The 24,028-nt window shown below is 54.3% G+C and overlaps 10 protein-coding genes across 10 annotated transcripts; 8 read left to right on the forward strand and 2 right to left on the reverse strand.

Moving 5' to 3' along the window:
- Window positions 1–394: 394 nt before the first annotated feature.
- BO87DRAFT_318581 (uncharacterized protein) lies at window positions 395–1,055 on the forward strand (the record flags this gene model as incomplete). The annotated part of the gene is made up of 3 exons (XM_025619808.1): window positions 395–566; window positions 616–678; window positions 733–1,055. 3 exons carry the CDS (start codon window positions 395–397, stop codon window positions 1,053–1,055), a joined length of 558 nt encoding a protein of 185 aa, XP_025475359.1.
- Window positions 1,056–1,324: 269 nt separating this feature from the next.
- BO87DRAFT_410144 (nonribosomal peptide synthase GliP-like protein) lies at window positions 1,325–6,015 on the reverse strand (the record flags this gene model as incomplete). Its single annotated transcript, XM_025626298.1, has 2 exons — window positions 1,325–1,347; window positions 1,446–6,015. 2 exons carry the CDS (start codon window positions 6,013–6,015, stop codon window positions 1,325–1,327), a joined length of 4,593 nt encoding a protein of 1,530 aa, XP_025475360.1.
- A 674-nt stretch (window positions 6,016–6,689) lies between these two features.
- Window positions 6,690–8,147, forward strand: BO87DRAFT_419303 (FAD-dependent oxidoreductase; the record flags this gene model as incomplete). Its single annotated transcript, XM_025626939.1, has 3 exons — window positions 6,690–6,754; window positions 6,804–7,680; window positions 7,751–8,147. The coding sequence occupies exons 1-3, from the start codon at window positions 6,724–6,726 to the stop codon at window positions 8,145–8,147; spliced, it is 1,305 nt and encodes a 434-aa protein (XP_025475361.1). The 5' UTR covers window positions 6,690–6,723.
- An 853-nt stretch (window positions 8,148–9,000) lies between these two features.
- BO87DRAFT_446835 (uncharacterized protein) lies at window positions 9,001–9,827 on the reverse strand (the record flags this gene model as incomplete). The annotated part of the gene is made up of 4 exons (XM_025628247.1): window positions 9,583–9,827; window positions 9,409–9,533; window positions 9,154–9,355; window positions 9,001–9,101 (listed from the first exon to the last, which is right to left on the reverse strand). Exons 1-4 carry the CDS (start codon window positions 9,779–9,781, stop codon window positions 9,001–9,003), a joined length of 627 nt encoding a protein of 208 aa, XP_025475362.1. The 5' UTR covers window positions 9,782–9,827.
- Window positions 9,828–10,599: 772 nt separating this feature from the next.
- BO87DRAFT_446837 (MDR family MFS transporter) lies at window positions 10,600–12,706 on the forward strand (the record flags this gene model as incomplete). The annotated part of the gene is made up of 3 exons (XM_025628248.1): window positions 10,600–11,201; window positions 11,251–12,576; window positions 12,628–12,706. The coding sequence occupies 3 exons, from the start codon at window positions 10,600–10,602 to the stop codon at window positions 12,704–12,706; spliced, it is 2,007 nt and encodes a 668-aa protein (XP_025475363.1).
- Window positions 12,707–13,276: 570 nt separating this feature from the next.
- gliC (cytochrome P450 monooxygenase gliC) lies at window positions 13,277–14,898 on the forward strand (the record flags this gene model as incomplete). Its single annotated transcript, XM_025621919.1, has 3 exons — window positions 13,277–13,396; window positions 13,443–13,630; window positions 13,677–14,898. 3 exons carry the CDS (start codon window positions 13,277–13,279, stop codon window positions 14,896–14,898), a joined length of 1,530 nt encoding a protein of 509 aa, XP_025475364.1.
- Window positions 14,899–15,863: 965 nt separating this feature from the next.
- On the forward strand, window positions 15,864–17,017 carry BO87DRAFT_380192 (NAD(P)-dependent oxidoreductase). Its single transcript, XM_025624244.1, has 3 exons — window positions 15,864–16,047; window positions 16,115–16,189; window positions 16,256–17,017. The coding sequence occupies exons 1-3, from the start codon at window positions 15,978–15,980 to the stop codon at window positions 16,777–16,779; spliced, it is 669 nt and encodes a 222-aa protein (XP_025475365.1). The 5' UTR covers window positions 15,864–15,977; the 3' UTR covers window positions 16,780–17,017.
- A 444-nt stretch (window positions 17,018–17,461) lies between these two features.
- On the forward strand, window positions 17,462–20,502 carry BO87DRAFT_343723 (uncharacterized protein). The gene is made up of 3 exons (XM_025620795.1): window positions 17,462–18,302; window positions 18,354–20,009; window positions 20,077–20,502. The coding sequence occupies exons 1-3, from the start codon at window positions 17,736–17,738 to the stop codon at window positions 20,233–20,235; spliced, it is 2,382 nt and encodes a 793-aa protein (XP_025475366.1). The 5' UTR covers window positions 17,462–17,735; the 3' UTR covers window positions 20,236–20,502.
- A 609-nt stretch (window positions 20,503–21,111) lies between these two features.
- On the forward strand, window positions 21,112–22,356 carry BO87DRAFT_400898 (FAD dependent oxidoreductase; the record flags this gene model as incomplete). The annotated part of the gene is made up of 1 exon (XM_025625557.1): window positions 21,112–22,356. One exon carries the CDS (start codon window positions 21,112–21,114, stop codon window positions 22,354–22,356), a length of 1,245 nt encoding a protein of 414 aa, XP_025475367.1.
- Window positions 22,357–22,833: 477 nt separating this feature from the next.
- BO87DRAFT_380196 (NmrA-like family protein) lies at window positions 22,834–23,831 on the forward strand (the record flags this gene model as incomplete). Its single annotated transcript, XM_025624245.1, has 1 exon — window positions 22,834–23,831. A coding segment is annotated over one exon (943 nt), but the record flags the coding sequence as incomplete, so codon positions are not given.
- Window positions 23,832–24,028: the final 197 nt, after the last annotated feature.

Below are 24,028 nucleotides of genomic sequence, written 5' to 3' on the forward strand. Positions count from 1 at the left end.
GCAGAGTGCTAGAATGAACGGCTGATTCCTTCGCCTCAACACAAGCACTAGCCCATGACTCAGGAAGCTATTCTGCAGAAGCTAAACTGGCTTAGGCTCTTCTAGTCTTGATTCAGACTACCGTCGCTAACTAGTAGCTGAAGAAAATCCAGTTGGGTGGATATGAGGCTAAAGGCTAGGGTCCTTGGCTCCTCCACTTCGGCTTCCTTTTATCCAGCTCGGATTGTGATTACGCGTCCTGGATGGCTGCCAGCCTAGCATCATCGCGGTTGTTCATGGCTTCGGAAGAAGTATTGCCCACTGGGTCTCTGCTACCGGTGAAGAATCGTCTATATAAGGACATCGCATGCCCAACAAACTCCTCCATAATCGCTCAGAAATACCATTAGCAAAAATGAAGGCATCATTCACAACTACTATCCTCTCTAGCCTTGCTGCCATCGGCAGCGTAGCTGCCAACCCTCTGCGTCCGCTAGGGGACCTGGTCAAGCGCAATCCCGACGGCAACTTCACCCTCTACGCCTATGGACTTACCTCCGAACCCGTCAAGTTATTCTACGCTGATGGTAAGACCACCCCTCACCATACCACTATCATTGATACTGACTGAACCAGGACTTGCCTACTTCGGCACCGCCTCTGACTGGACCTACGGCTCTGTCGTGACCGACATCACCAGTTAGTCCCCTCTCCTCCCCCTTCAAGACACATGGCAGCACTAACCCCACACAGTGACCTACAGCTCCGACGAAGTCTTCGCCGAAGCTCTCACCGAGGGCGTGGCCCTCCCCGACGATACTCTACTGTACATCCGCCCCAACGCGGACGAGGTCACCGAGGTTGGCTTCACGGGCGATGACACCCCCTCGGATGCCGTAACTGATCAATGGATCTGGTATGGGGGCTGGATCATGTATGAGTCCGACTCTGGGGAGCTGTTTGATACGTTCTATGTCAAGGATACAAATGTCTCGACGGTGTGGCAGCTGTATTGGGTGCCTGAGGGGGTGTCGAGCAGTGGTTATACATCTGCGAATGTGCGGGATGTTGCTTGATGTCCCTTTGCTGCACAGTGATTGGCAATGAGTGGGGGATGGGATGCTTATTACTGAATGACAGTGTAATTGGGAATAGCATCTAGTGATGGTATGTACTATTGTGAGAGGTTCCTTTGGATAGTCCGAAGCAGAGGTTATTATGCTCATCCAGTATGAAATCTAAACTCTTGCCCACTTCTAGTTTATGTATCTTGATCAGTAAAGCATGCAATAATAATAGCATAATCATGACATTCTATATCCAGAACTCCGTACCCAAAGCAAATCTATAATATAAGAACATCACAATCTAGAAACATGCCAATTCTAACCACTATTCACTCCTCAGCTCCGTCAATCTCTTGCCAAAGTACCTCTCCACCTTCTTGTTCTCTCCCCCAACACTACCCGCCATCCCCCTCATCCTCTCCTTAATAGCACCATATCCCTGCCCAGAAACAATCATCCCCAACGCCTCCAAAATCAACTTCTCCACACCCTGAATCCTCTCCTTCTCAATACACTCCGTATCATGTTCCAACCGCATCAAAATAGTCCGATCAGAAATGGCACAAAACTCCACCAACAGCGCAAACTTCGACCCCTTCGTATACGTAACCAACGGATCGAGTCCCTCGACCGGTAACTTTGGCGACGAGCGATCATCATGGAAAGTAACCATGACATCCAACAAGGGATGGTTCGGGAAATCAGTCATCTCGGAAGCACCCACCGCCTCCAGCAACTGGTTCCATGGAATGGCATGCGCAATGGCCGACTGGCTGGACCGTTGGACGGCACGAACAAACGACTTGGTCGATGCGGCGGTCGGATCCCGCGACGCCGAGAACTGAATACGAATAGGGATGGGTTCTAGAAACAATCCGACCGTGTCGAGATCGTCCTGTCCTCGGTTGAAGTATGGTCCGCCCAGGACGACGTCCGTGTCGTCGCGATGAGACTGCAGGGCTAGTGCCACCGAGGCCAGTGCTAGCTGGTGCAGTGTGACGCTGTTCGTCTCGGTGTATTGAATGGCTTGGGTGGCGAGGGTCTTGTTCAGGCGGACAAGGTGTGTCTGGCCGCCGTAGCTGGAGCGGTGCGTCAGGTTGGGGATGCTGTATAGGGCTTCCCGCTGGATGGTGGTGTCGCCGAGGTATTGCGCCCACCAGTCGCGCTCGTTGGCGGTCGCTTGGGTGCTCCATTGCGTTGTCTCGTGGTAGTTGCGCTTCACGGGGCCGAGGCCATCGCCGCGGTACAGACGGACCACTTCGCCCAGAATGACCTGTAGGGTGGTGAGATCGGCGATGAGATGGCTCATGGCGACGAGCATCATGGACTTGGAGACGATCACTCGGATCGGGTGCTGGCGATCAAGGTGGAAGGGTCTGTTGGCTTCGCGCCAGAGGTTGAAGCCGTGGACGCGCATGACCTGCGGACAGTAGCGAGCGTAGGTGCGTCGGGGTCCCTTGCCGCGGTAGTCGAGGTGGGAGCGACTGCGGAAGATGTCGTGGCGAGCGAGCACGGCGTTCCAGCAGGCGATGAGGTGCTCGCTGTCTACCTTGGTGCTGTCAATCTTGCAGGCGAAAGTGACATTGAAGGCGGACGTGCCGAGTTGCAGCTGGTACTTCTCCAGCCATTCCCGTTCAATGGGGGATACCCGGTTGCGACCGAGGGGTTTGATGGTGGATGCATCCGGGGAGGAGATCTGAGAGACGAGGCCGTCTACTGTCTGGGCCAGTTCGGAGAGGTTCGCGGCTTGGATGATGCGTGGGACGGGCACCTTGACCCCGAAGGTTTGGGAGACTCTGCTGGCGAGACGGAGTTGCATGACGGAGTGGCCGCCCAGCTCGACGAAGTTGGATTCCGGGGTGAGGGCATCGCTATCTGAGCCCAGCGAGAGTAGATCCTTCCACAACTCGGCAAGGGAGTGCTCCGTCTTGCTGGAGAGGGTGCGCTTGGCGGCTAGTTGAGCTACCACTGTGCACTGGTTGGCGATCTCCTTGTAGTCGAGCTTGCCGGCAGGCGTCATGGGGAACTTGTCGACGACCATGATGCGACGGGGCATGGCGTGCACCGGCAGCACCTGGGACATACGCTGGCGGACATCGGTGACCTTGAGGGTCTCTGGCTGGATCATGGCAACGAGGTAATCGTCCTTGGGGCAAATAGCGACGGCGGTGGACTCAGGAATAGCATTGGCCACGCGAATCTCCAGATCGTTGAGATCAGTGCGGTAGCCACGCAGCTTGATCTGGCGATCATTGCGACCGAGACATTCAACCTGGCCGAGCCGGTTGAAGTAGCCGCGGTCTCCAGTGCGGTACATCTTCTCGCCTGGGCGTGCAACAATGTTGTCGGGCAGGAACCGCTCCGCGTTCAACTCAGGACGACCGATGTAACCATTGGCTACCTGCACACCGGCGCAGTAGATCTCGCCGACCACTCCGGGAGGGAGAAGCTTTCCGTTCTGGCCGAGGATGTAGATGCGCGTGGTGGCGTTAGGTCCGCCGATGGTGACGGGCTGGCCGGGGAGCAGGCGTTGGATGGTGGCACCGCAAGTGGCTTCGGTAGGGCCATACATGTTGTAGAGGGTGGTGGCGCTGGACCAAACGTCGTTGACATACTGTGGCACGGGTTCACCGACGAGGTAGACGGTGCGCAGCTCGGGGAACTGCTCAGGCAGAAGGATCTTGGCCACGGAAGGGGTCAGGATGGCGGCGTTGCTCTTTTTCAGGTGGGCAAATGTATCGGCGCCATCAGCCAGTATCAGGGTAGCGCCGTAGCAGAGAGCCGAGAAGATCTCGTGGATGCTGCCGTCAAAGGCGGGCGACATGAGCTGCGAGATGCGCTGGCCATGACCGGCGAAGAGTCGGACCTCGAGGTCTTTCTGGAAGGCTACGAGACCGGCGTGGTGGCACATTACTCCCTTCGGCTTACCGGTCGAGCCGGAGGTGAAGCACAGATAGGCGTTGTCTTCGGGCTGAGGGGCGGAGCGGTGGTGGGGAGTGAAGTTGTCGGGGATACTGGCGATCAGTTCCTCGACGGAGTAGCACAGGTTACATGCTTCGGGAGCAAGATGCTTCTGGGACGTGGCAGGCGTGAGGTACAACTTCCCACCGGCTGTCTGAAAGTTGGTGTTGCGGATGTGGTCGGGCAGACCAGGGTCCTGGGCAGAGTAGACGCCACCAGCCTTGAGAATGCCGTAAATAGAAACGATCCAGTTGATGGACCGGTCGGCCAAGACGCAGACGACTTCGCCAGGTTGAATCTGCAAGTTTGCAGCCAGGATGCTGGCCTGTCGATCCACCTCCGCGTATGTCAACTGAGTGCCAGCCTTTTCCACAGCGATGCCGTTGGGAGTCTCGCGGACAGCGCGTTCGAAGAGCGTGACGAGGTCGTCGTGGATGGAGCACAAGGAGGTCGAGTCAGTCTGGCAGTTCCCCATCTGCATGAGGGTCTCCTTGCAGTTGTCGGTCAGGATGTTCTTCATGCAGCCCTCCACGGTCTGCTCAGACAAAAGCAGATTCAGTGCATGATGGAAGTGGTCTGCAAGCATCTGAATGTCCTCACGATGGAACTGTTGTGGCCGGAAGCACAAACGCAGAGTGCCAGTGTAAGTCGTGTAGATCGACAGCGGAGTGTCGGGCACGACGCGGAACCATGACTCCTTCACGGGTCGGACTGCGTGACTGTCAGATGCCTGCATTTCGAACTCCATCGCCAGCGCAGAGGTGAAGTTGCGGGTGTATCCGTCATCCGGGACGGAACTCTGTACTGATGCCAGCTGGACTGAGTGGGCAAACACCGCACGGAGATACTCCGCAGTCGACAATTTACGGTCGATGGACACATGGAAGGGCAGGACGTTGATCAGCGGCCCAATGGTATCCTCAATGCCTGCGATAGGCAGGTTACGACCAGCCAGGACGGTGCCAAATACAACAGAGTCAGAGTCGGTATACAGAGAGAGTGCCATGGCCCAGGCAGCGTGATACCAGGCAGACAGAGATACACCAATTTGACGAGCACGAGTGGAGATCTCTTCCAGGGGAACATTGAAAGTGACATTGTCGATACCCGCAGGCATCTCTTCACGGACTGGAGGAAGAACGAGTTCAGCGGCAGGCTGGGGATGCTTCTCCCGCTGCTGTGCCCAGAATTGCTGGTGAATTTGGCGATGTTCCTGTTGAAAGACACGGAGTCGGCTAGCCACCTCGCCGAATGGGGCACCGGCGGTAATAGCACGACCATTGATGACATCGCGGACTTTGCCGTAGACAAGCTGACCAGACATCCCGTCGACAAAGGCGTGGTGGACACGCCAGATGACCGTGCTGATGCCTGCTGAAGGCAATGTCACAACCTCAAATGCACACTGAATGGTATCCGGGTAAACGTCCCGCGCGATGGCAGCGTCATAGTCTTCCTGCGAGTCGACCACTGTCTCCGTCCACGTGAAAGGTGCCAAGGGTGTTTCATGGCAGGCATCTGACTCGAAGGACATGCGGAAGATGGGCTCGGTCTGGATGACAGCCTGCCAGGCGGCTTTGATGACAGGCAGGTGGGCCGTCTGGTATGTTTCGTAGAAGTTGATCATGTTGGAACCCGGGGTCGTTTCGTGGCTGTGCAGAAATGACATCTGCATTTCTGTCAGGGCAGATGCTGTGTTGCTGCGAGGCACATCCTTCTGAACAGTGGCTGACTGTGTCTGGGTTGTTGCAGCTTGGTAGATGACAGGCACATGGTTCGTTACTGAACCCTCAACAACGGCGGAAGCCACGAGCTCGGCCATGCTGCTGCTCAGGAGAATAGACTCCATGGTCAAGGCAATACCGTCGCGCTTACATGCGGAGGCCAGCCCCAAGGCAAGCAATGAATGACCACCCAGGTTGACGAAGCTGGACTCCAGGTCCACGCTCTCAAGGGGAAGTTGAAGAAGCCGGGCGGCATGGGAGACGATGATCTGTTGGGACTGCATGATGCTGAACAAATGCTAAACAAGAAAGGTGCTAATGATACAAGTCCTCAAGTGGTGTGTAATCTTAAGGGATTCTAGACGATTGAGGGGAAAGACTGATGTTTTCGCTGTGTTGCTGCGCTGATGATAGAGTTGATGCCACGAGCAGACTCCTCTGCTTTTATGGTTGTCCATTTCGTATAGCTTCACTTCCAAGCCGCCTCAAGTTACTCAGTCTGCCAGACGCCTTAGACTCTCCTCCGATGACGCCTTTCGTTTGGACGACAAATCCGGCAGGATCCCTCCCATCTCCGAAAACGTGGCCGCCAGGATCTTGCAGGATTCACGATGTGAGTCGAAGTATGAGTCGAGATGTGAGCTGAGATGTGCCTGCGGAATTGGTACCCGCTAGTTTCAGAACACGAACGGTTGAATTTGGCCCCCAAACCCGCGATCGATGATCGTACGGGGGCCCCGACTCGTGTTAGAGTAAGCATTTACGGAATCGCCCCAGAATCTGCAGGATTTCGGATCCGTTGTCGGATCCGGCATGCCTTATGCTTCATCTGACAAGTCGTTGTCTCTTCCCTGCCATCGAAGTGGGCTAGAATCACCTTATTTGCCTATAAATAACACACTTTGCTCGTCCTAACCGGTGACTTTCCATCAACATCCACATCCATCCAGCTTCTCAACTGCATCTCCATCTCAGACACATCAACCCTCACAATGACTCCTCCCAAGATTGCAATCATCGGCGGTGAGTCGATTCCTTTGCCAATGTTATAGTTCAGGGCTGACTTCACTAGCGGGCCCTGCCGGTCTTACTTTGGCCCGTCTGCTGCAACACAACAGCATCCCCTGCATCGTCTACGAGGCAGAGGAGAACCGCCATGCTCGCACACAGGGTGGCTGTCTGGACATCCACGAGGGGTCTGCACAAGTCGCTCTGCGGGAGTGTGGTCTTTTCGAAGAGTTCCTTGCAGTTGCCCGCACGGAGGGTGAGGTGTTGAAGATTTACCAGCCCGACGGTGCACTGCTGCTCGATGAAGGTTCCGATTACGGCGAGAAGCGCCCAGACTCTTTCAACGGACGTCCAGAGGTCGACCGGGTCAAGCTGCGCAGCATGCTCATTGATTCGCTCGAATGGGGCAGTCTGCGCTGGGGCCACAAAATCAAGAAGGTCACGACTGAAGCCACGGGCACCCGTCTGCAATACGACCTGCACTTCCACGACCACACCGAGACCGGGTTCGACCTGGTGGTTGGCGCCGACGGGGCCTGGAGCAAGGTGCGCCACTTGCTCACGGACACCCGGCCCATTTTCTCGGGCATCTCTGGCGTGGACTTCAAGTACAGCGCCATCGACGAAAAAGACCCGGCTCTGGCCCAGCGCGTCGGCAAGGGCATGTGCCTGACTCTCGGCAGCCACACGACTGTACTGTCGCAGCGGAACGGCGATGGCTGCGTCCGGACCTACGGGTTCATGCGGCTGCCGGAGGACTGGCACACGACGTGCGGCATCGACTGGACCCAGCCGCAGCAGGCCAAGCGAGAGTTTGTCGATCGCTACTATGAAGGGTTCAACGATGACTCCAAGAATCTCATGTTGGAAGCCGACGACGATTTGGTGCCTCGCCCCATGTACATGCTTCCCATCGGTCACAAGTGGCAGCACCGTGCAGGGTAAGTTTCAGTTCTCTTCCTGTTGCTGTTTCTCTTCAAACAAGTTGGGCTGAGCTAATTTTGGTTTTAGTTTGACTCTTATTGGCGATGCCGCCCACTTGATGACACCATTTGCGGGAGTTGGCGTGAATGTGGGGATGGAAGATGCTCTAGAGCTGGCACGGGCCATCATTGCGCGCAAGAGCACTTGGGAAGATGGCCAGCCCTTTGCAGGTGCGAATAGTCTCTCCGCCGCAGTGGGGCAATACGAACAGGCCATGTTCCCTCGTGCTGAAGGCTACGCCCGTGAGACGTGGATGTATCTGAACCTGTTCTTCAACGAGCGGGGCGGTCATGCCATGTGCGAACACTTTGCCAAAGCGAAGGAGCAGGCTAAGGAGGCTGCAGTGGAGAAGAAGCCTGAAGAGGCGGAGAAGACTGGGAAGGTGAAGGAGACGGTGGTGGAGAAGGCTATTGCTGTGGAGTAAATCTGTCATCTGTTATCTGTTTCTAGAGCTATACCCAATTTAATCTTTTTCTTCATCCACTTGTCTCCATAGTAAATCTTGGCGATCGATTCGATGTAACGTAGTTGTGTGGCTGTGGACCTGCTCGCGATTACTTTCCTTGTGGATATATAAGTTTTGCAGAGTTGGAGATTGGAGAAGCGGCTCAGAAAGGATTCCCCGTGCAGAGCCAACACTCTGGGCATTGACAGGCGATTGGGGGCCAGCCAGACGTTGTTTGAAAGTTATCAGTAGACCCTGACTGTCGATCACCATAGCCGATGTTTCAGATGTCAACTTTATTCACGGGTTATTTTTCCAGAAACTCTGCCTTGCCAGCTGTCATAAACCCTATGATAAAATGCCAGGCTGCAAACTTCAATAGTCCTCGAAGTATTGACTGGGATATCGACTAGTGTCAGCCTTGTGTGACCCGGTGATAAGCTTAACAGAGGGAGATAATCTAAAAATAATGACGGGATAGCAGGGCAGGAGGCGCACATAAGCTTCTCGTATTGCCCGCACAGCCGATAATCAACAACAGAGATGATGCTGCTGACTGTCTCTGTGTCAGAGTTATTGCTTTGATGAGTCAACTGCATTACCAACTGGCCGTTATTGATCATGTGAAAGCTCCGAGGATAACCGTTTTACTTGGCAAGACATTTTGTGAAACTTAGAAAAATATTCAATGCTGTTTTAACTCCAGACTATCGAAACTATCTAGTTTAACCCGCAAATCAACAGGAGTGCTCAGTGGTCCTTCCACAATGCAATCTCGTAAGCAAAACACAAAACTATCGAAGCAGAAAGATACTATTTCCGACGCTGTTCACTAGTAAGAGTGAGGCCCGTTCATCTCTCCCGTCATCTTTCCTTCCGCCTTCAAGATGGCCGTGATGTTGTTCATGGCGCTCTCGTGGAATCCCGCAAAGTCTGCCCAGCATTAGTAACACAACCAGTAGTCCTCGGAAGCAATAAGACGTACCGTAAGCAGAGGAGAAACAGGCATAGATGTTCCACAGCATGTACGTCTCCTTCTTACCAATGGCGTGCACATCCACCCACTCCCAGGTGCCACCAAGCTGTCCAGCGGGTCCGGAAGTAGTGTTGTAGTAGAAGGGCACGTCAGCCAGTCCGAAGGTGAGCTGGTAGCCCTTGTTGCGCGGCAGCCACTTGAACGTCCTCAACTAGTGACACAGTTAGCCGTGCTCAGATCCTTGCCTGAAAGTATCTCTCTCACCTCTTCGGTCATCGGATACACGCCCGCGTTGGGAAGCTCTCCATACAGAACACGCTCGGCTCCCGGAGTGTAAGGCTCGCCATGGGTCTCGGTGGGACTGGTACCAAACCAGGCGGTTTCAAAGACTATCCCAGTCAGTCATTGCATATGGGGCAAGCATGAGGTTTCACAAACAGTTGGCAGTAATGTCCGAGATATCCTTTGCGGGCACTGGCCAGGTCGCCCAGCTGGTGGAGTTTTGCAAGAAGGTGCCCGCAGGACACGAACAAGGACGAGGGGTCGTGTCGCAGGCAGGTAGGACCTTGTTGTTGCCCCCGGTTGGCAGGGCCAGGGCCGAGAAGACGAAGGTTGCAAAGGCAAGAGGGAAGTACATTGTGGCTGACGGAGATGGAGATGATATTGTAGAGATTTAGATCGACAGAAGGTCGCTGGGAGTTTGATTCCTTGAGGTGATTGCTGTGATTGAAGCGTTGAGACTGTTCATGGAGGTTCATCAACTTCCAGTCTGGTTCTTTATATACTTCTTCAACGCTCTCATTTCAGTCTTGACCATTGTAACTTCCTTGGTCTCGGCCCCCACTGGCTTGAATCCTGTCTACATGTGCCTCTTGGTATGACTCCTGATCCGGTCCGGTGTAGCGAAGGTGTACCAGTACTGGCATTGTAGTCTCAGCAGAGGAATGTATCGAGAAGCATAGCCACCTCCCCGCTCGTGATACGAACTTCATCCTTCGTATCCTTTGTCCAAAAATGCTAGGCATGACATAACATTGAAGTCAGTTTATCCGGTTGTTGATTGGATACTGATGGGATGGTTCCGCACGGATGGGATCCATAGTTTCAGCTTGAAGATTTAACATTCCCGATCAGCACTAACATCTCACCTCGTCGCATGGCCTGGCGATGAGCCTCCTGCAACTCGTATGCTACCCGAATGTCGTTAGATAGATCTATAGACCACGTCGGATAGCCACGTGGGGGCCAGGCAGGTCCATCTGCGTCTGTCAGAATCCTGCAGCGGACATGTCGGAGACTGCACCGGTTCGGATCCGATCGGACCAGCATGCATGCAGTTGCCATTCAGGCCGAAAGCTATTGAGATCCTTTATGTTGCGGAAGATTGCAAGGAGAATGGTATGATAGATCTAATTGTGTGGATGCTTCTGTCTCTCTTGTCCTAGAACAGTTACCATGGCTGGATCCATTGCCCTGAACACGCGAGACACCATTATTGAGATCCGGGTGCGCCAACCCGACGCCCTCCCGCCACCTACCAACACTACTACCCCTCGCATTGAGGAAGTTGAGGAAGAGCCGACTGAACCTCATCAAGTTCCCGGGGAATGGCCCGATGTTCCCGTCCCCGTTGCCAGACCCCGGGAAGGACTGGAACGCAACGCCAGCCGACGCAGCCGTACCAAACGGCTCAGCCAGCGTCTAAGTGTGTCCAGCGATATCTTTCACGATGCTATTGAAGCTCAGGGCTACGGAGGAGCCGGCGCTGGGTCCAAGCGGCTGAGTGGAATTTATCGTCATTCCATTATTGAAGACTCGGTCGAAGCCTTGGGTCTGACGGAACCGACCGAGCAACTCAAGGTCGAAGAGCAGAAGGAACCACCCACCAAGACCAAATACGGGCCCCGAATATGGGCCATTATGGTCGCACTTTGTGTGACAAATCTTCTGGTCGCGTTGGAAGGAACAGTCATCTCAACGGCGCTGCCGACCATCGTGGAGGACCTGGGCGGCGGCGAAGCGTATGTCTGGGCTTCGACTGGATATTTCCTTACCAAGTAAGTTGTGCAACTATCCACAGTAATCAACAATGCTAATAGCATATAGTACCGTCTTTCAACCGCTGTATGGGCAGATGGCTGACATCTTCGGCCGGCGATGGCTGATCATTTTCGCGGTAGCCATGTTCGTGCTGGGCAGCGGCATCAGCGGTGGTGCACCGAGCATGAATGCCCTCATCGCCGGTCGCGTCATCCAGGGTATCGGCGGCGGTGGTATTACACTGTTGGTGAACCTGATTGTGTGTGACTTGGTGCCTTTGCGCGAACGTGGTCGTCTCATGGCCATCGTCTTTGCGGCCGTCTCAGTTGGCACCTCGTTGGGACCCATCGTTGGAGGACTGATAGTGCAACAAACCACCTGGCGCTGGGTCTTTTATCTCAATCTACCTGTCGGAGGAATTTCCATGGTACTACTCTTTGTGTTCCTGCAAGTCGGTCATCGCAGCGAAAAAACCTCCATCAAACGCCGTCTGAAGCAGATCGACTATGGCGGCAACCTGATCTTCATCCTGGCCATTTCATTCATTCTGGTCGCTCTGGCGTACGGCGGTACACTCTGGCCGTGGAAGTCATTCTCGACCATTATCTCGCTGGTCTTTGGGTTCTATGGAATTGTCGTGTTTATCTTCTATGAGCAGAGCAACTTCTGCCGCCAGCCCACGCTGCCCATGCGTCTCTTCACGCGCCGCACTTCTGCCACCGCATTCACCATCACCTTCATTCAGTCCATGCTCACCCTGCTCGTCATCTACTTCCTTCCGGTTTATTTCCAGGCCGTGCTTCTGGCCTCTCCCATTCGGTCGGGTGTGATGATGCTTCCGACGGTACTGGTGTTGGTACCAGCCTCGGTAGTCAGCGGTGCCCTGCTATCCAAATTCGGTCGCTACAAGCCCTTCCACTTTATCGGTTTCGCGCTCTTCACACTAGGTTTTGGCTGTTTTATCACGCTTGATGAAAACTCGCCAGACGTTGCCTGGATCATGGTGCAGATTGTCGTGGCCCTCGGATCAGGCTCCTCTCTGAGCACGCTGCTACCAGCTGTGCAAGCTGAATTTTCCGACCAAGACACTGCAGCTGCTACAGCAGCATGGGCCTTTGTGCGCCAATTTGGTGTGGTCTGGGGTGTATCAGTACCGTCGGCAATCTTCAACGCTCAGGTGGAGCACGATCTCTCGGGTATCAGCAGTGACAGTGTCCAGAAGACGCTCGGCGGAGGAGCTGCCTACGAGCATGGTACCAAGGACTATGTCAACTCGCTTACTGGGGACGTGAGAAATCAGGTAATAGGGTTGTATGCAGACAGCTTGAAGGTTGTGTGGATTTTCGCGACTGTTATTGCTGGAGTCGGCTTTATGCTGGTGTTCTTGGAACGGTAAGTTATTCTTGTTGCTGTGGATATTTGGTTGAATTCTAATGAGTACAGTGAAATTACGCTGCGAACGAAATTGGACACGAAGTATGGATTGAAGGAGGAGAAAAACGGTGATTCATCTAATGCATAATGGCGTATATCTTATTACGGTTTATTGTAATGACTTTCCTGGCTTTGTACATGGCGTTAGCGTCGTTAGTTCTAGATAGTCTATGAAGATGATGATTTTGCCTTCAATATCCGCGTATCTATTTCCTGCAATAATCATCATCGACCAGTATCACGACACCAACATCTTCAACGCTGCTCAATCTGCATCCTCGCACCAATTGCATCGATTCTCCATGTTTGGTAATGTTTCAGCTCACCACACGAGATTGCGCCATCCCACGGCTCCCGCTTGGCTCCGAATGGCTCGTTCGTTAATTCCGGCCGCTCCTACGGGGCGTCTGTGCAGAGCCACGCGAGAAGAGGATCCTTCTTCAGACGGATCGTGCAGGATCTGACAGATCCACTCTGACTGCATCTCGTATTGCCATGTTTCAGCCTGCGGGTGAGCATATCCGGCCTCGGATCCGATTTCCTGCTCCGTGGCCCCCATGAGGCTATCCGCATCGGTCGCGCATCATTATTGAAGTATATAGCTGCCATGATGAACTCAGTCTGCAACAAACAATCAACTGCAATAACTGCCATCACCATGAATACGACAATTCTCCTCGCGGGCCAGGCGGTGCTCATCGTGGCCATCCTGGTGGCCGTCAAATTCCGCACACCTATAACAAATACGATCAACCGTTTGATCTCTGCTATTCTTCGGGTAAGCATTTTGTTGATGACCATCATGGCTTCAACTCACATATCAGGTCCATCTTTCACGTCGCTTTCCTGTACATCATGTCGACGACAACAGTCCGCTACCCACCCTGCCGTACCAATGGCCTGATGGACAAGGCGACGGGGCCAAGTTCTTGCAAGGTCAGAGCAACTCAGAGCGCTGGGAGCGCCAGTTTGGAGCCATCTACCGGCTCTGGTCTGGCATGAACCCAGAAGTGTACGTCTACCTCTTGCTTCTTGTCGACAACTACTGATCATTGTAGCGTCCTCACCCGTCCCGAACATATCCAAGCCGTCTTCAAAGACTCGCACACCCACCTCAAGGCCAAGAACAACAACTCGGGATACCTCCTCGGTGAACTGCTGGGCCAGTGTGTCGGACTGGTCAGTCAGGATCAATGGCAGCGCGTGCGAGCCATCATGGAGAAGCCCTTCCACCGCAACGCCTCGACGACGTACATCCCACTCGTCAAGCGCCGCACGGAGCAATTCTTCCAGGAACTTTGGGACACCCGCGACCTGTCCCGGGGCTTGCTCGACCCGGCAGACGACCTCAAGTTGCTCCCCTTCCTGGTAGTCGCCGAAGTTGTCTACGGTCGCCTCGCCCCAGATGTCGAAGCCGAGCTGCGTCGCTTGGCCCCGCAACGCGAGAACCTGATGAAGCATGTCATCAAGGGCGGATTGACTCGTTTCGCTTGGTCGCGTTTCCTGCCCACGCAAGCCAACCGTGAACTGGCCGCGTTCCAGCAACGCTGGCTAGCCTTCAACGAGCTGGCGCACCGTCGTGCCGTCGAGCAGAAACTCAACGCCCCTATTATCGACTTCTTCGCCGCCCGAGATGCCGGTCAGATCAGCACCCAGGAACTTCTCCACACGCTCGACGAGATGCTCTACGCCAACCTCGACGTGACCATTGGCGGCGTCAGCTGGAACGTGGTCTTCCTTGCCGCGTACCGCGACATTGCCAAGCGTCTCCGCGAGGAAGTTGAGCAGCAGCGCGCTATCTCTGTAGATGGCGAAGTCGACGCCTACCTCCTGGACAACAGCACTCTGTTGGCGGCCTGTGTGGAAGAATCCGCGCGTCTCCGCCCCCTCGCCGCCTTCTCTGTCCCACAAGCCATCCCCACACCCAGAACAGTCGGCGGATACCACTTCCCCGCTGGCACAAACTTCGTGGTGGATTCGTACGCGCTCAACATCCGGAACCCCTACTGGGGCGAGGAGCGCCACTTGTACCAACCGGATCGATTCCTGGCGAGGAGCTTAACTCAGGCGAGGTACCACTTCTGGCGCTTCGGTTTCGGGCCGCGGCAGTGCATGGGCAAGTTTGTGGCGAGTGTGGTGATCCGGGCGATCCTGGTGCATTTAGTAGAGGGATATGACCTGCGGATGGTTAAGCCGGAGGCCATGGAGGAGTGGGGGAGAAATAAGGAGATTTGGATCAACCATCCGGATATGAAGGTGGTGTGTGAGAAGAGAGCTTAGATAGATTGTATTGGCTATATGGATCGATGAAAAGATGATAGAGTTGTATGTATTTACATGGTTCAGCGATTATGAACTGGTGTCTAGATGTTTGATGTTGCTTGTGTCGGTTCTTGGTAGCTTCAACGGGAACGGGAGGTAACCGTGGATATGAGGGGCGTTTCACATGGCCCCCTTGCTTTGTTCAATTTGTAATACCCCTGAGTGAATCTCATCAGTAGATCGTGGGTGGAGTCATATGGAATGGAAGTAAGGGATGGGTGGCGATCCGGAAGGTGCCGAGTGGAGTCGGAGATCTGGACTATCTTAGTCTACTTCGGACAGAGATAATCTATGATAAATGAGGTGGGGAATCTAAACAGTGTGCTAAACGTGTATACGAGAATCTATTCTGCAGTAGTAATTACTTATGAATATTCAAATGACTTCATGATTCCATCAACTGTGTTACGTGGCACTTTCTTAACTGGGGGATGTAGTGTAGGGCACCACCCGAGCGGAATATATACCTTCACTCCCGCAACGATATATCACTATCTACACTCACTACTAGCACTTACATCACCGCAATGAATATGATTAGAACCTGACTGAAACATCCCTGCTTTCTGGAATGAATCTCAACAAAGAACCCATCCCTGCACCATGCGACAACACCCACGGTTGAACCCGGTTCAACCCCCTCGGTAAACCCCTGACCCGGAGATAACCCCCAAACCAGCAAGAAAAAGCCCGCTCCGAGTTCTGGTCAAGGATTCATGCTGCAACGGCTTCCCTAACACTCAGATCGGCCCCGCTACAAGCGGCGGATCGAAATGATCTGCATGCTTACCATCTCCTCCGTCCGGACGAGTCGATATCTGTCCGGTCGGATCCGAGTACTGGTCCGGACAGAGCCTCGTGGCCGGCAGGGTATATAGGGCCTCTGACGCCAGCAGTAATGCACTCCTCTCCATCAGCTACCACTGCAATTATTTACACCACATAAGACGAAACGAGAATACACCAGGCCAATTCCTCCTGATCCTGTCATCTCTGTCCTACTCAAAGCAACCCTTCAATAATCACAACATAACATCATGCGCGTTCTTGTGATTGGTGGAAGTGGACGGTGTGGAAAGCTCGTCATCGATGACCTGCTGAGTCGCGGTAAGTGTTTCTCGCTTCAACTTGCAATTCATTGGTTGTATCGGCTAAAATGCTAACAATAATCTAGGCCACCAGGTTACCACGTTGGCCCGCAAGCCCGAATCACTGGGTGGAGCTCGTGCCGGGCTAAAAGTCGTCCAAGGTTAGTCATAGTCATAGTCTCTGGACATCTAAAGGAATCGACTCCAACTAACTAAAACCTCACCAGGAACCCCCACCGAACTGGAGGATGTCCGTGCCGCGTTCCAAGCCGACATACCAGATGTGGTAATTGTGACACTCAACGCCCCACGGGCCAGCGACAGCCCCTTTGCGGCGCCAATCTCACCTCCTCGACTGATGACGGACTGCAACAACAACGTGCTGGCAGCGATGAAGGAGTTTGGAGTACGCAAAACGGTCATCCTGCAGGCGTTTGGAGTTGGGGAATCGTGGGACAACATGCACTGCGTGCTGCGGCTGCTGATGAAGAAGTCCAACATGTCGTATCAGTATGACGATCACAACGCGACGGCCAAGGCAGTGCAGGCCAGTGGACTGGACTATGTGATGGTGCGACCGTCGCGGCTGGTGGAGACGCCCGATGCCAACCAGCCGGTCAAAGTGTGGCCGGATCATGGCAAGGGAGTGCCCATGATGGCCAGCACCAGTCGGATCACGGTGGCCCGCTGGTTGGTGGATGCTGCTGAGACCAACAAATGGGATAACACGGCACCAGTGATCACCAACTAGAATTTTTCTCGATCTTTTCTAGATATTGACATGGCAATCTCCCATCATCTCACGAGGGCCGATCCGGGGCGGAGCGGGTGGGAGCGGAGAATTTGGAGACGATCCAAGGTTGGATCGACAGGGCAATGATTGTTTCTTATTCTATTTCTTTTTTTTGACCCCCTCATGGTTTGTGTTTCATCATCTCTGGGCATTTACACCTGGCATGGCGTGAAGTTTTATGTATGTTATCAGATCTCTTGGCTTCGTATTAATCGTGGCTTTTTTTCTATTTATTCAGCAGAAATGCGATAAACTTTTCTTTTCCTCAGCGATGATTTTCAGGGTCTCCATCTTGGCTTGGCCTGGTCAGGCAGCAATACGAGATACACGCGAGTCGATACGAGGCTGAGGTAAGCAGATCCGCTGCAGCCTGGTAAGTTACTTGGAGGGGAAGGCGGTGAACGGACAAACAAAGACAATCTGCACTGTTCGTCTATGTGGCATCCTGGAGAAAGCTCTAAGGGGCAAAAAGTGGAGAGAGTCTCGCAGCCCTCGTTGTTATGGTTCTGCTCCACCAGTTGAACCAGAAAGTAGACTAAGAGCTGGGCAGAGGAAGGCAAACACTAGCAGTGTTGGGGTGGATGTCAGACTTGGCTGTGACTTGTGGATTCCTCCCATCGCCAATAATCTCCTCGTCTTACTTTCCTGCATCCACTCCTACGACGGCCCCTGCTGCTACTGCTTGCTACTGCTACTACTGCTGCACTGCATCCGCCTTGCGCGCCTGTCAGCTTAGCCTGAAGTCTCGATGAGACGGTGGCCCAGTCGCACTCTTGAAACCTGCTGGTCTTTATTATTGTCTCCCCCTCACACGCCAACCCTTACCCCCATTCTTTCCTTAGACTGGCTCCCCTTGTGCGACTTTGTTTCCCATCTCCGACGCGAGCACTCTTTGGAATTCTCTTTTGCCAGCAATGAGTCCCGTGTCTGGCCAGATCTCCCCGCCCACCGAGCTGGCCGGGGACGCTTCCCTGACCCGCAAACGTCCCCGGCCCGTGGTCTCGTGCTTGCGCTGTCGCAAGAAGAAGCTCAAGTGCGACCGGGTCATGCCCTGCGAGAATTGCTCCAAAGCCGGTTGTGCCCCGGACTGTGTCTTCCATCCCAGTCCTGATGGCGTTGATGGTCTGCCGGACCAGCCCAGTGCGAAGCGCATGCATCTGCCACCTGACTTCCCGTTTCCCTCCGATCCTCGGGGCGATCCGGCTGGTGCCAGGCTGCCTCCGCCGCCCGCTGCCATCGGTCTGCTGGAGGATCTCCAGCAACGATTGCAGCGTGTGGAAGAGGTGCTCTCCTTGAAGACGCTGACACGCTCGTATGCCGGCTCCCTCAAGGATGTGGTGGCCCGCGATGCCAGTCCGTCTGTCCGCCAGACCACCCCATCGACCCATGCTCCCCCGTATCCTGGTACTCTAGTCGTCAAAGGAAAGGGCACGCGATCACGTTACCATGGCCAGAACAACCGGACCACCTTGTTGCATCAGGTATTTTTCCTTCTAGATTTGTCAGTGGGATGCGTATCTAACAGCTTGTAGTTCTCCGAAGCGAGAGAGTTCATTGAACGCTGCACCAAGGACTCTGCCATCTTGGGGCTGGCCAAGGAAGTCCAGTTTCTACAGAGTAAATCTAAGATGCCCATGAGCTCACCAGAATCCATGCCCGACCTCGACTACTCGCCCGAGCTGCTGCAGATGCAGAGCTCTCTACCATCTAAAGCGGTCTGTGACCGACTCGTGAACTTGTACACCACCAACTTTGAACGTACCCTACGCATGTTGCATGTCCCGTCTTTTCTCCGCCAGTATGCCGATTTCTGGACCACTCCAGGGCCGGACGCTGAACGCTCCGCCACTTTCTTGCCGCAATTGACGGCCGTCCTGGCAGCTGCGCTGCCTCTGGAAGACCCCAGCTTCCGACTTGAGTATTCCTCTGTCTGGGAGTACTTGCAGACGCCCGCCGTTAACCTCGTGCGCGTGTGGTTGCAGAAGCTGGGTCGCAAGCAGCGCACCGAGCTGGTCTCGTTGCAAATTGAGGCGCTCGTGTTGTTGGCGCGACGACTGCGGCTGGCATCGCAGGAAGAGCTGTGGCGCGCCACCGGCACGCTCGTGCGGTCGGCCATGGTGGTGGGCCTGCACTTGGATCTGTCCGGGAATAAGCAGCTGTCACCGTTTCAGATCGAAGTCCGACGCCGCTTGTGGATTACCATTGTGGAGATGGACCTGCAGACCTCCATCGCCTCGGGTATGCCCGTGACCATCCCAGATCTCGACTTTGATCCGCTTATTCCGACCAACTTGAATGACACCGATTTCGACGAATCCACCACGGAGCTGCCGCCGGCGAAACCACTGCATGAGTGGACGGATACTCTCGCGCAAGTCACCTTGGCCTCCTCGTTACCCCACCGCATCCGAGCCATGTCGCTGGTGCGCACCTCGAGCCCGGGATTAGATCTGCGCGACATTGTCAAGCAGGGTCGACGTCTGGAAGAATGTCTGCGGCAGATTCCTCCTCCGCTCAAGCTGGATCCCTCACCGATCCATGGGGAAACCCCTGGACCAGCCCTCTTGTTGAACCGGGTGCTGCTGGACGTATACATGCGTAGACCCTTGCTGTGCCTCTACCGGCCGATCGTCATGGGCGAGAGTCGTGAGGATCAGCTCTTCCTGGAGATCGAGCAAGCGTGTCTGGAATCTTCGCTGGTGGTGCTCTCTTACCAGGATTACTTCGACCCTAACGTGGCGGATCTGGACGTCTTCAAATCAACCGCCTATTGGGATGTGTTCCAGCTCTTCTGCAAGAACGATATTCCATGGGCTGCACTGAGTGTGTGCGGGTATATGAAACTGTCCAACCAGCAGCATTCCGGGGCCCCGACGCCGATGGCGCCCGCTCCCGCCTACTCGCCCAGTCAGCCAACGACTACGCACACCAAGGCCAGTCTTACGCGCATTGTCGAGAATACACTCGACGGGCTGACCCGCACGATCGGCGAAACCGGCAGCAACATCAAAGATGTCATGCTGCTGGCCGTGGTGCTGCAATCGGTGCGGGCGCGGGGGTCCGCCGAGCTGAAGGAGCGGTGGATGCAGCAGGGGGCTGTGAAGGCGCTGTCGGCGTGTCGACAGCATCTGTTGCCGTCTGTAGCGCAGCAATCGTTTGCGTTTAACCTGACGGATTTTGCACAGATGGTAAACTTCCTCTCTTCTTGATATTGTTATGGATTTAGGCTAATCTTTCCAGCTTCAAACTACACAGCCGATCTTCCCCACAACAACAGACCCCGGCTACACGCCCTCTACGCAGCCACAGCTGCCCGACTTCCTAGCGGAGTCATCTGCCTTGGCGACAGAATTCAACAACTTCCGCGGCGATCCATTTGCATTTGAAGATGGATCGTTTGCCTGGAATATGTAAATCAGTGCCTGCATTATCAGCAATTTGTCGATAATGAGGCCTACGACGAATGACGCAGCGATATGCATTGTGCAGTCACAGTCAGTTTAGTATTGGTTACAATCAGTTAATCGCTGATTTGGTTATGAGCGAAAAGTGGGATGGTGTTTGGTGCTTCATAGATGGGACGTACATAGCGCCTCTTCACTGTATCCAGTTTGATGAGTTTCCCAGTGTATTAGTTAATTGTGTATTGCTTGATAATAGTGTACTTATGTGTGAATGGATACCCCGATGCAAATTGGTGCATAGGTTGCTGTGCCGTGAGCTGTAGTACCTCCCACCATAATCCCTCTTCACAATCGCCCTGCATCAACACGGCACTACCCTGTCTATATTCAACAAGTTAACCATCGCCTGTACATACACCAGGCAATACCCGGTCGTCTCCTCGGACAATTCCAAAGGGGTAACCCATCCCCAAAACCCCGACTCCATCGGATCCGGGTTCGGATCCGGACCACCAGCTCATCTCAGCTAAGGTCAGCTTCCGCCCGACGTCGATCATTCTACTACTATCAATCAGCCAACACTGTCACCTGTTTGTGTAACACTTCCCCCTATACCCCATTATGTGCTGGCATCGGGCAGCTGGATAATCCCGAGATGAGTTCGGGCCACGGGGTTAAGGGGCGGAAACTTGAAACTGGATGCCTGTGAATGAAGGCGAGGAGTGTGGTATATAAGGAACGACGTCCCGCTGTAGTTTGAGATCATCAGACAGCACAGCACAGCATCGCATAGCAAAGCACATCTACACATTTACACGATACCGGCATTTGCATGATATCTACATCCCATACCTACAACAAACTCATCTTCTACACCATCTACAGCATGTCCACCCACGTCGCCATCATCGGCGCCGGCCTCTCCGGCCTAGCCCTGGCCCTCTCCCTGCACCAGCAACGCATCCCCTGCACCATCTACGAGGCACGCTCCGCCCCGCTCAACATCGGCGGAGCCATCATGCTTTCCCCCAACGCCCTCCGCATCCTCGACACCCTGGGTGTCTACACCCGGATCCGCCCGGAAGCCTACTCCTTCGACAACCTCTACTTCCGCTCCCCGGCGGACACCCCCCTGGACACATACGAGTTCGGCAACGCCGCCAAATACGGCTACAGCGGGATGCGCATCTACCGACACGTCCTAATCCGGGAACTCTCCGCGATGGTCTCCGAAGCCGGGATCACCATCCACTACCACAAGAAATTCAGCCGAGTCATCACAGAGACCGAATTGAACATCACCTGGGAATTCGAAGACGGCACCACCTCCACCGCTAACTGTCTCGTCGGCGCCGACGGCATCCACTCCAAAGTCCGCAAATACCTGTACCCAGACCTCGAACCCAAATTCATGAACGCCATGGCCGTCACCGCCGCGGTGCCTACATCCCAACTGGCCATCCCGGAGGGGTATAACATCCCCGTAACAATCATGAACAAAACCCACGGGGCGTTCGTCATCGCGCCTCAACTGCGCGACGGCTCCGAGGTGCTCATCGGGCGGCAGAAGCGATCCGCCCAACTCGACCGGGAGGGATGGACCAAGCTGATGAACGACAAGGATTGGTGCGTGGAGTTCCTGCGTGAAGGGGCGGATGAGTTCCCCGAGATAGTGCAGCGGGCTGTATCGAACATCTCTGCGGAGAAGATTAACCTGTGGCCGTTTTATATGGTCCCCAAGCTGGAGAAGTGGAGTTCGGAGCATTGCCGAGTGGTCATTCTGGGGGATGCGGCGCATGCGATTCCGCCGTCGGCGGGACAGGGGATTAATCAGGCATTTGAGGATGTGTTTACGTATGCGTTGGTTTTGGCGAGGTGTGAGGGACAGGAGGGCGGGTTGGAGAGGGGGTTGAAGGTTTGGCAGAGGGGGAGACAGGAGAGGGTGGATAGGGTGTTGGCGTTGAATGCGCAGATTGATAAGAGGAGGATGCCGAGGCCTGCTGGGGAAAATAATGGGGGAAAGGAGGAGGAGGAGGAGGAGGAGCAAAAGACGAGAGGGGAAGTCAAAGGAGGGTGGTTGTATAAGCCGGATTTTGAGGCTATGGTGGAGGAGTGGTTGGCCAGGGAATGACTGCATGGTAGTGGTGGCAATGGGTGCAGTTGGAAGAGTTGGGTGAAGGTTGGGGCTGTTTCGGGGGTTTTGGGTCTGATAATGTTGAAGTTGAGAGCGTGATTGGTTTCTTCTGTTGATATATGGGTTTATGTTGTTGTGTTGGGTTTAATAGGGTTGAAAAGTGCTGTGACGGTATTATGGGATTTAGTGGTATCGTTTTTTCTACTATGGTATACATCACTTCTCTATCAGACAAACGGTTTATCATTCTTCAATCTTGGTCCCTCTCCATGATACAGCAGGAGACCATTTTACTGATACAATAGATGGAGCAACATGACATCACTACATCACCTCTCGGTTCGCTTTCTCGGTTTGCCGTGGGTCCGAGACCGAGGCTGACAACTTCGCAGAATCACGACCCACTGTCGACGACAATCGCTATATATGGAGAGCGACAGCGTAGACATCCTGATAGTCACTTGCACATACCAACATGGCTCCCGTTATCGTCTTTGGTCCAACAGGCGCGGTCGGCTCGGCCGCCGCGCGCACCGCCCAGGAACTAGGAACCATGGTGTATCTCGCCATGCGCGACCCCACGAAACCCATTCCCGGTCTTAGTGCGGAGAAGGAAAGCGAGGGAGGTTTCAAAAGAGTGCAGGCCGATTTCTCGCAGCCAGACACTATCTCCACTGCAGTAGCGCAGAGCAAAGCGAAACACGCCTTCATCTACACCGACCTGACTTCATCTGACCACATGCGAGCGAGCTTTACCGCTCTCAAAGAGGCAGGAATCGAATCTGTCGTTCTGCTGAGCAGCTTCGGCATTCAGGAAGATGTTCGCAACGTGTCGCCCGAGTATCACATCGCCCATGTTCACGCGCAGGCCGAGGTTTCCCTGCAAGAAGTCTTCGGTGCGAATGGTTATGTAGCAGTCCGGCCGGCCTTTTACGCGAGTAACACACTTTGGTGGAAAGCTCCCATTCAGACCGGACATGTGAAGCTCGCTTGGCCAGCTGCAGCTTTTGACTGGATTTCTCCGGAAGATATTGGAGGTGTTTGCGGCACGATCATTGCCCACAGGGCCCAGGGAACTGATCTCTCGTTGGCCGAGCCGTACGTGAATCTGGTCGGCGCGGAGAAGATGGGCGTTGGGGATGCCGTCAAGACTATTGGCAAAGTTCTTGGCAAGGAGGTCAATGTCTCTGAGGTGGGTGAGAATGAAGCCTTGGACAGCTTGGTGAATGAGTCCGGGCTGCCCGAGCCAATCGCGCGATCGGTGCTTGGATTTTGCCAGAACGCGGCGAATGGTCAGTCCTTCATGGACAGCCCCCGGTATGGGCCTGCAGTTGGCAATATAGAAAAGTACCTTGGCCGGCCGGCGACCCGGTTGCATGAGTGGGTGGAGGCAAATCGAGAGAAGTTCAGTGCTTGACATACTGGCTTTCCTCAAGTAATACTGCGGTGTATGGTCATTTGCAAATTAGCTGCGAAATAAAGTCAGTGCGTGCTCCAGTAGGAATTCTTTTCATTGAGTAATCAGCCATGGGTATTGCTCGTATTCTCAGGGTGTTAACCCCTGGCAAGCTTGTGGCTTGGTTGCACATTGGGTCGGTCGTAATTGCCGATGAATTCAAATTCCCCCTGCGTTTCGAGCTCGTTCTATAGGAGGTTTCTGGTCCAATCT

This window comes from Aspergillus neoniger (genome assembly GCF_003184625.1).
Source record: "Aspergillus neoniger CBS 115656 unplaced genomic scaffold BO87scaffold_42, whole genome shotgun sequence".
In the NCBI taxonomy this organism is placed as follows: domain Eukaryota; kingdom Fungi; phylum Ascomycota; class Eurotiomycetes; order Eurotiales; family Aspergillaceae; genus Aspergillus; species Aspergillus neoniger.

Bases quoted from the DNA above. Each gene is read 5' to 3' on its own strand.
- BO87DRAFT_380192 (XM_025624244.1), top strand. From the start codon at position 15,978: ATGCGCGTTCTTGTGATTGGTGGAAGTGGACGGTGTGGAAAGCTCGTC. The intron at 16,048-16,114 runs GTAAGTGTTTCT...ACAATAATCTAG, and splicing joins CGATGACCTGCTGAGTCGCG to GCCACCAGGTTACCACGTTG. The intron at 16,190-16,255 runs GTTAGTCATAGT...AAACCTCACCAG, and splicing joins CGGGCTAAAAGTCGTCCAAG to GAACCCCCACCGAACTGGAG.
- BO87DRAFT_343723 (XM_025620795.1), top strand. From the start codon at position 17,736: ATGAGTCCCGTGTCTGGCCAGATCTCCCCGCCCACCGAGCTGGCCGGG. The intron at 18,303-18,353 runs GTATTTTTCCTT...AACAGCTTGTAG, and splicing joins GGACCACCTTGTTGCATCAG to TTCTCCGAAGCGAGAGAGTT. The intron at 20,010-20,076 runs GTAAACTTCCTC...CAAACTACACAG, and splicing joins TGACGGATTTTGCACAGATG to CCGATCTTCCCCACAACAAC.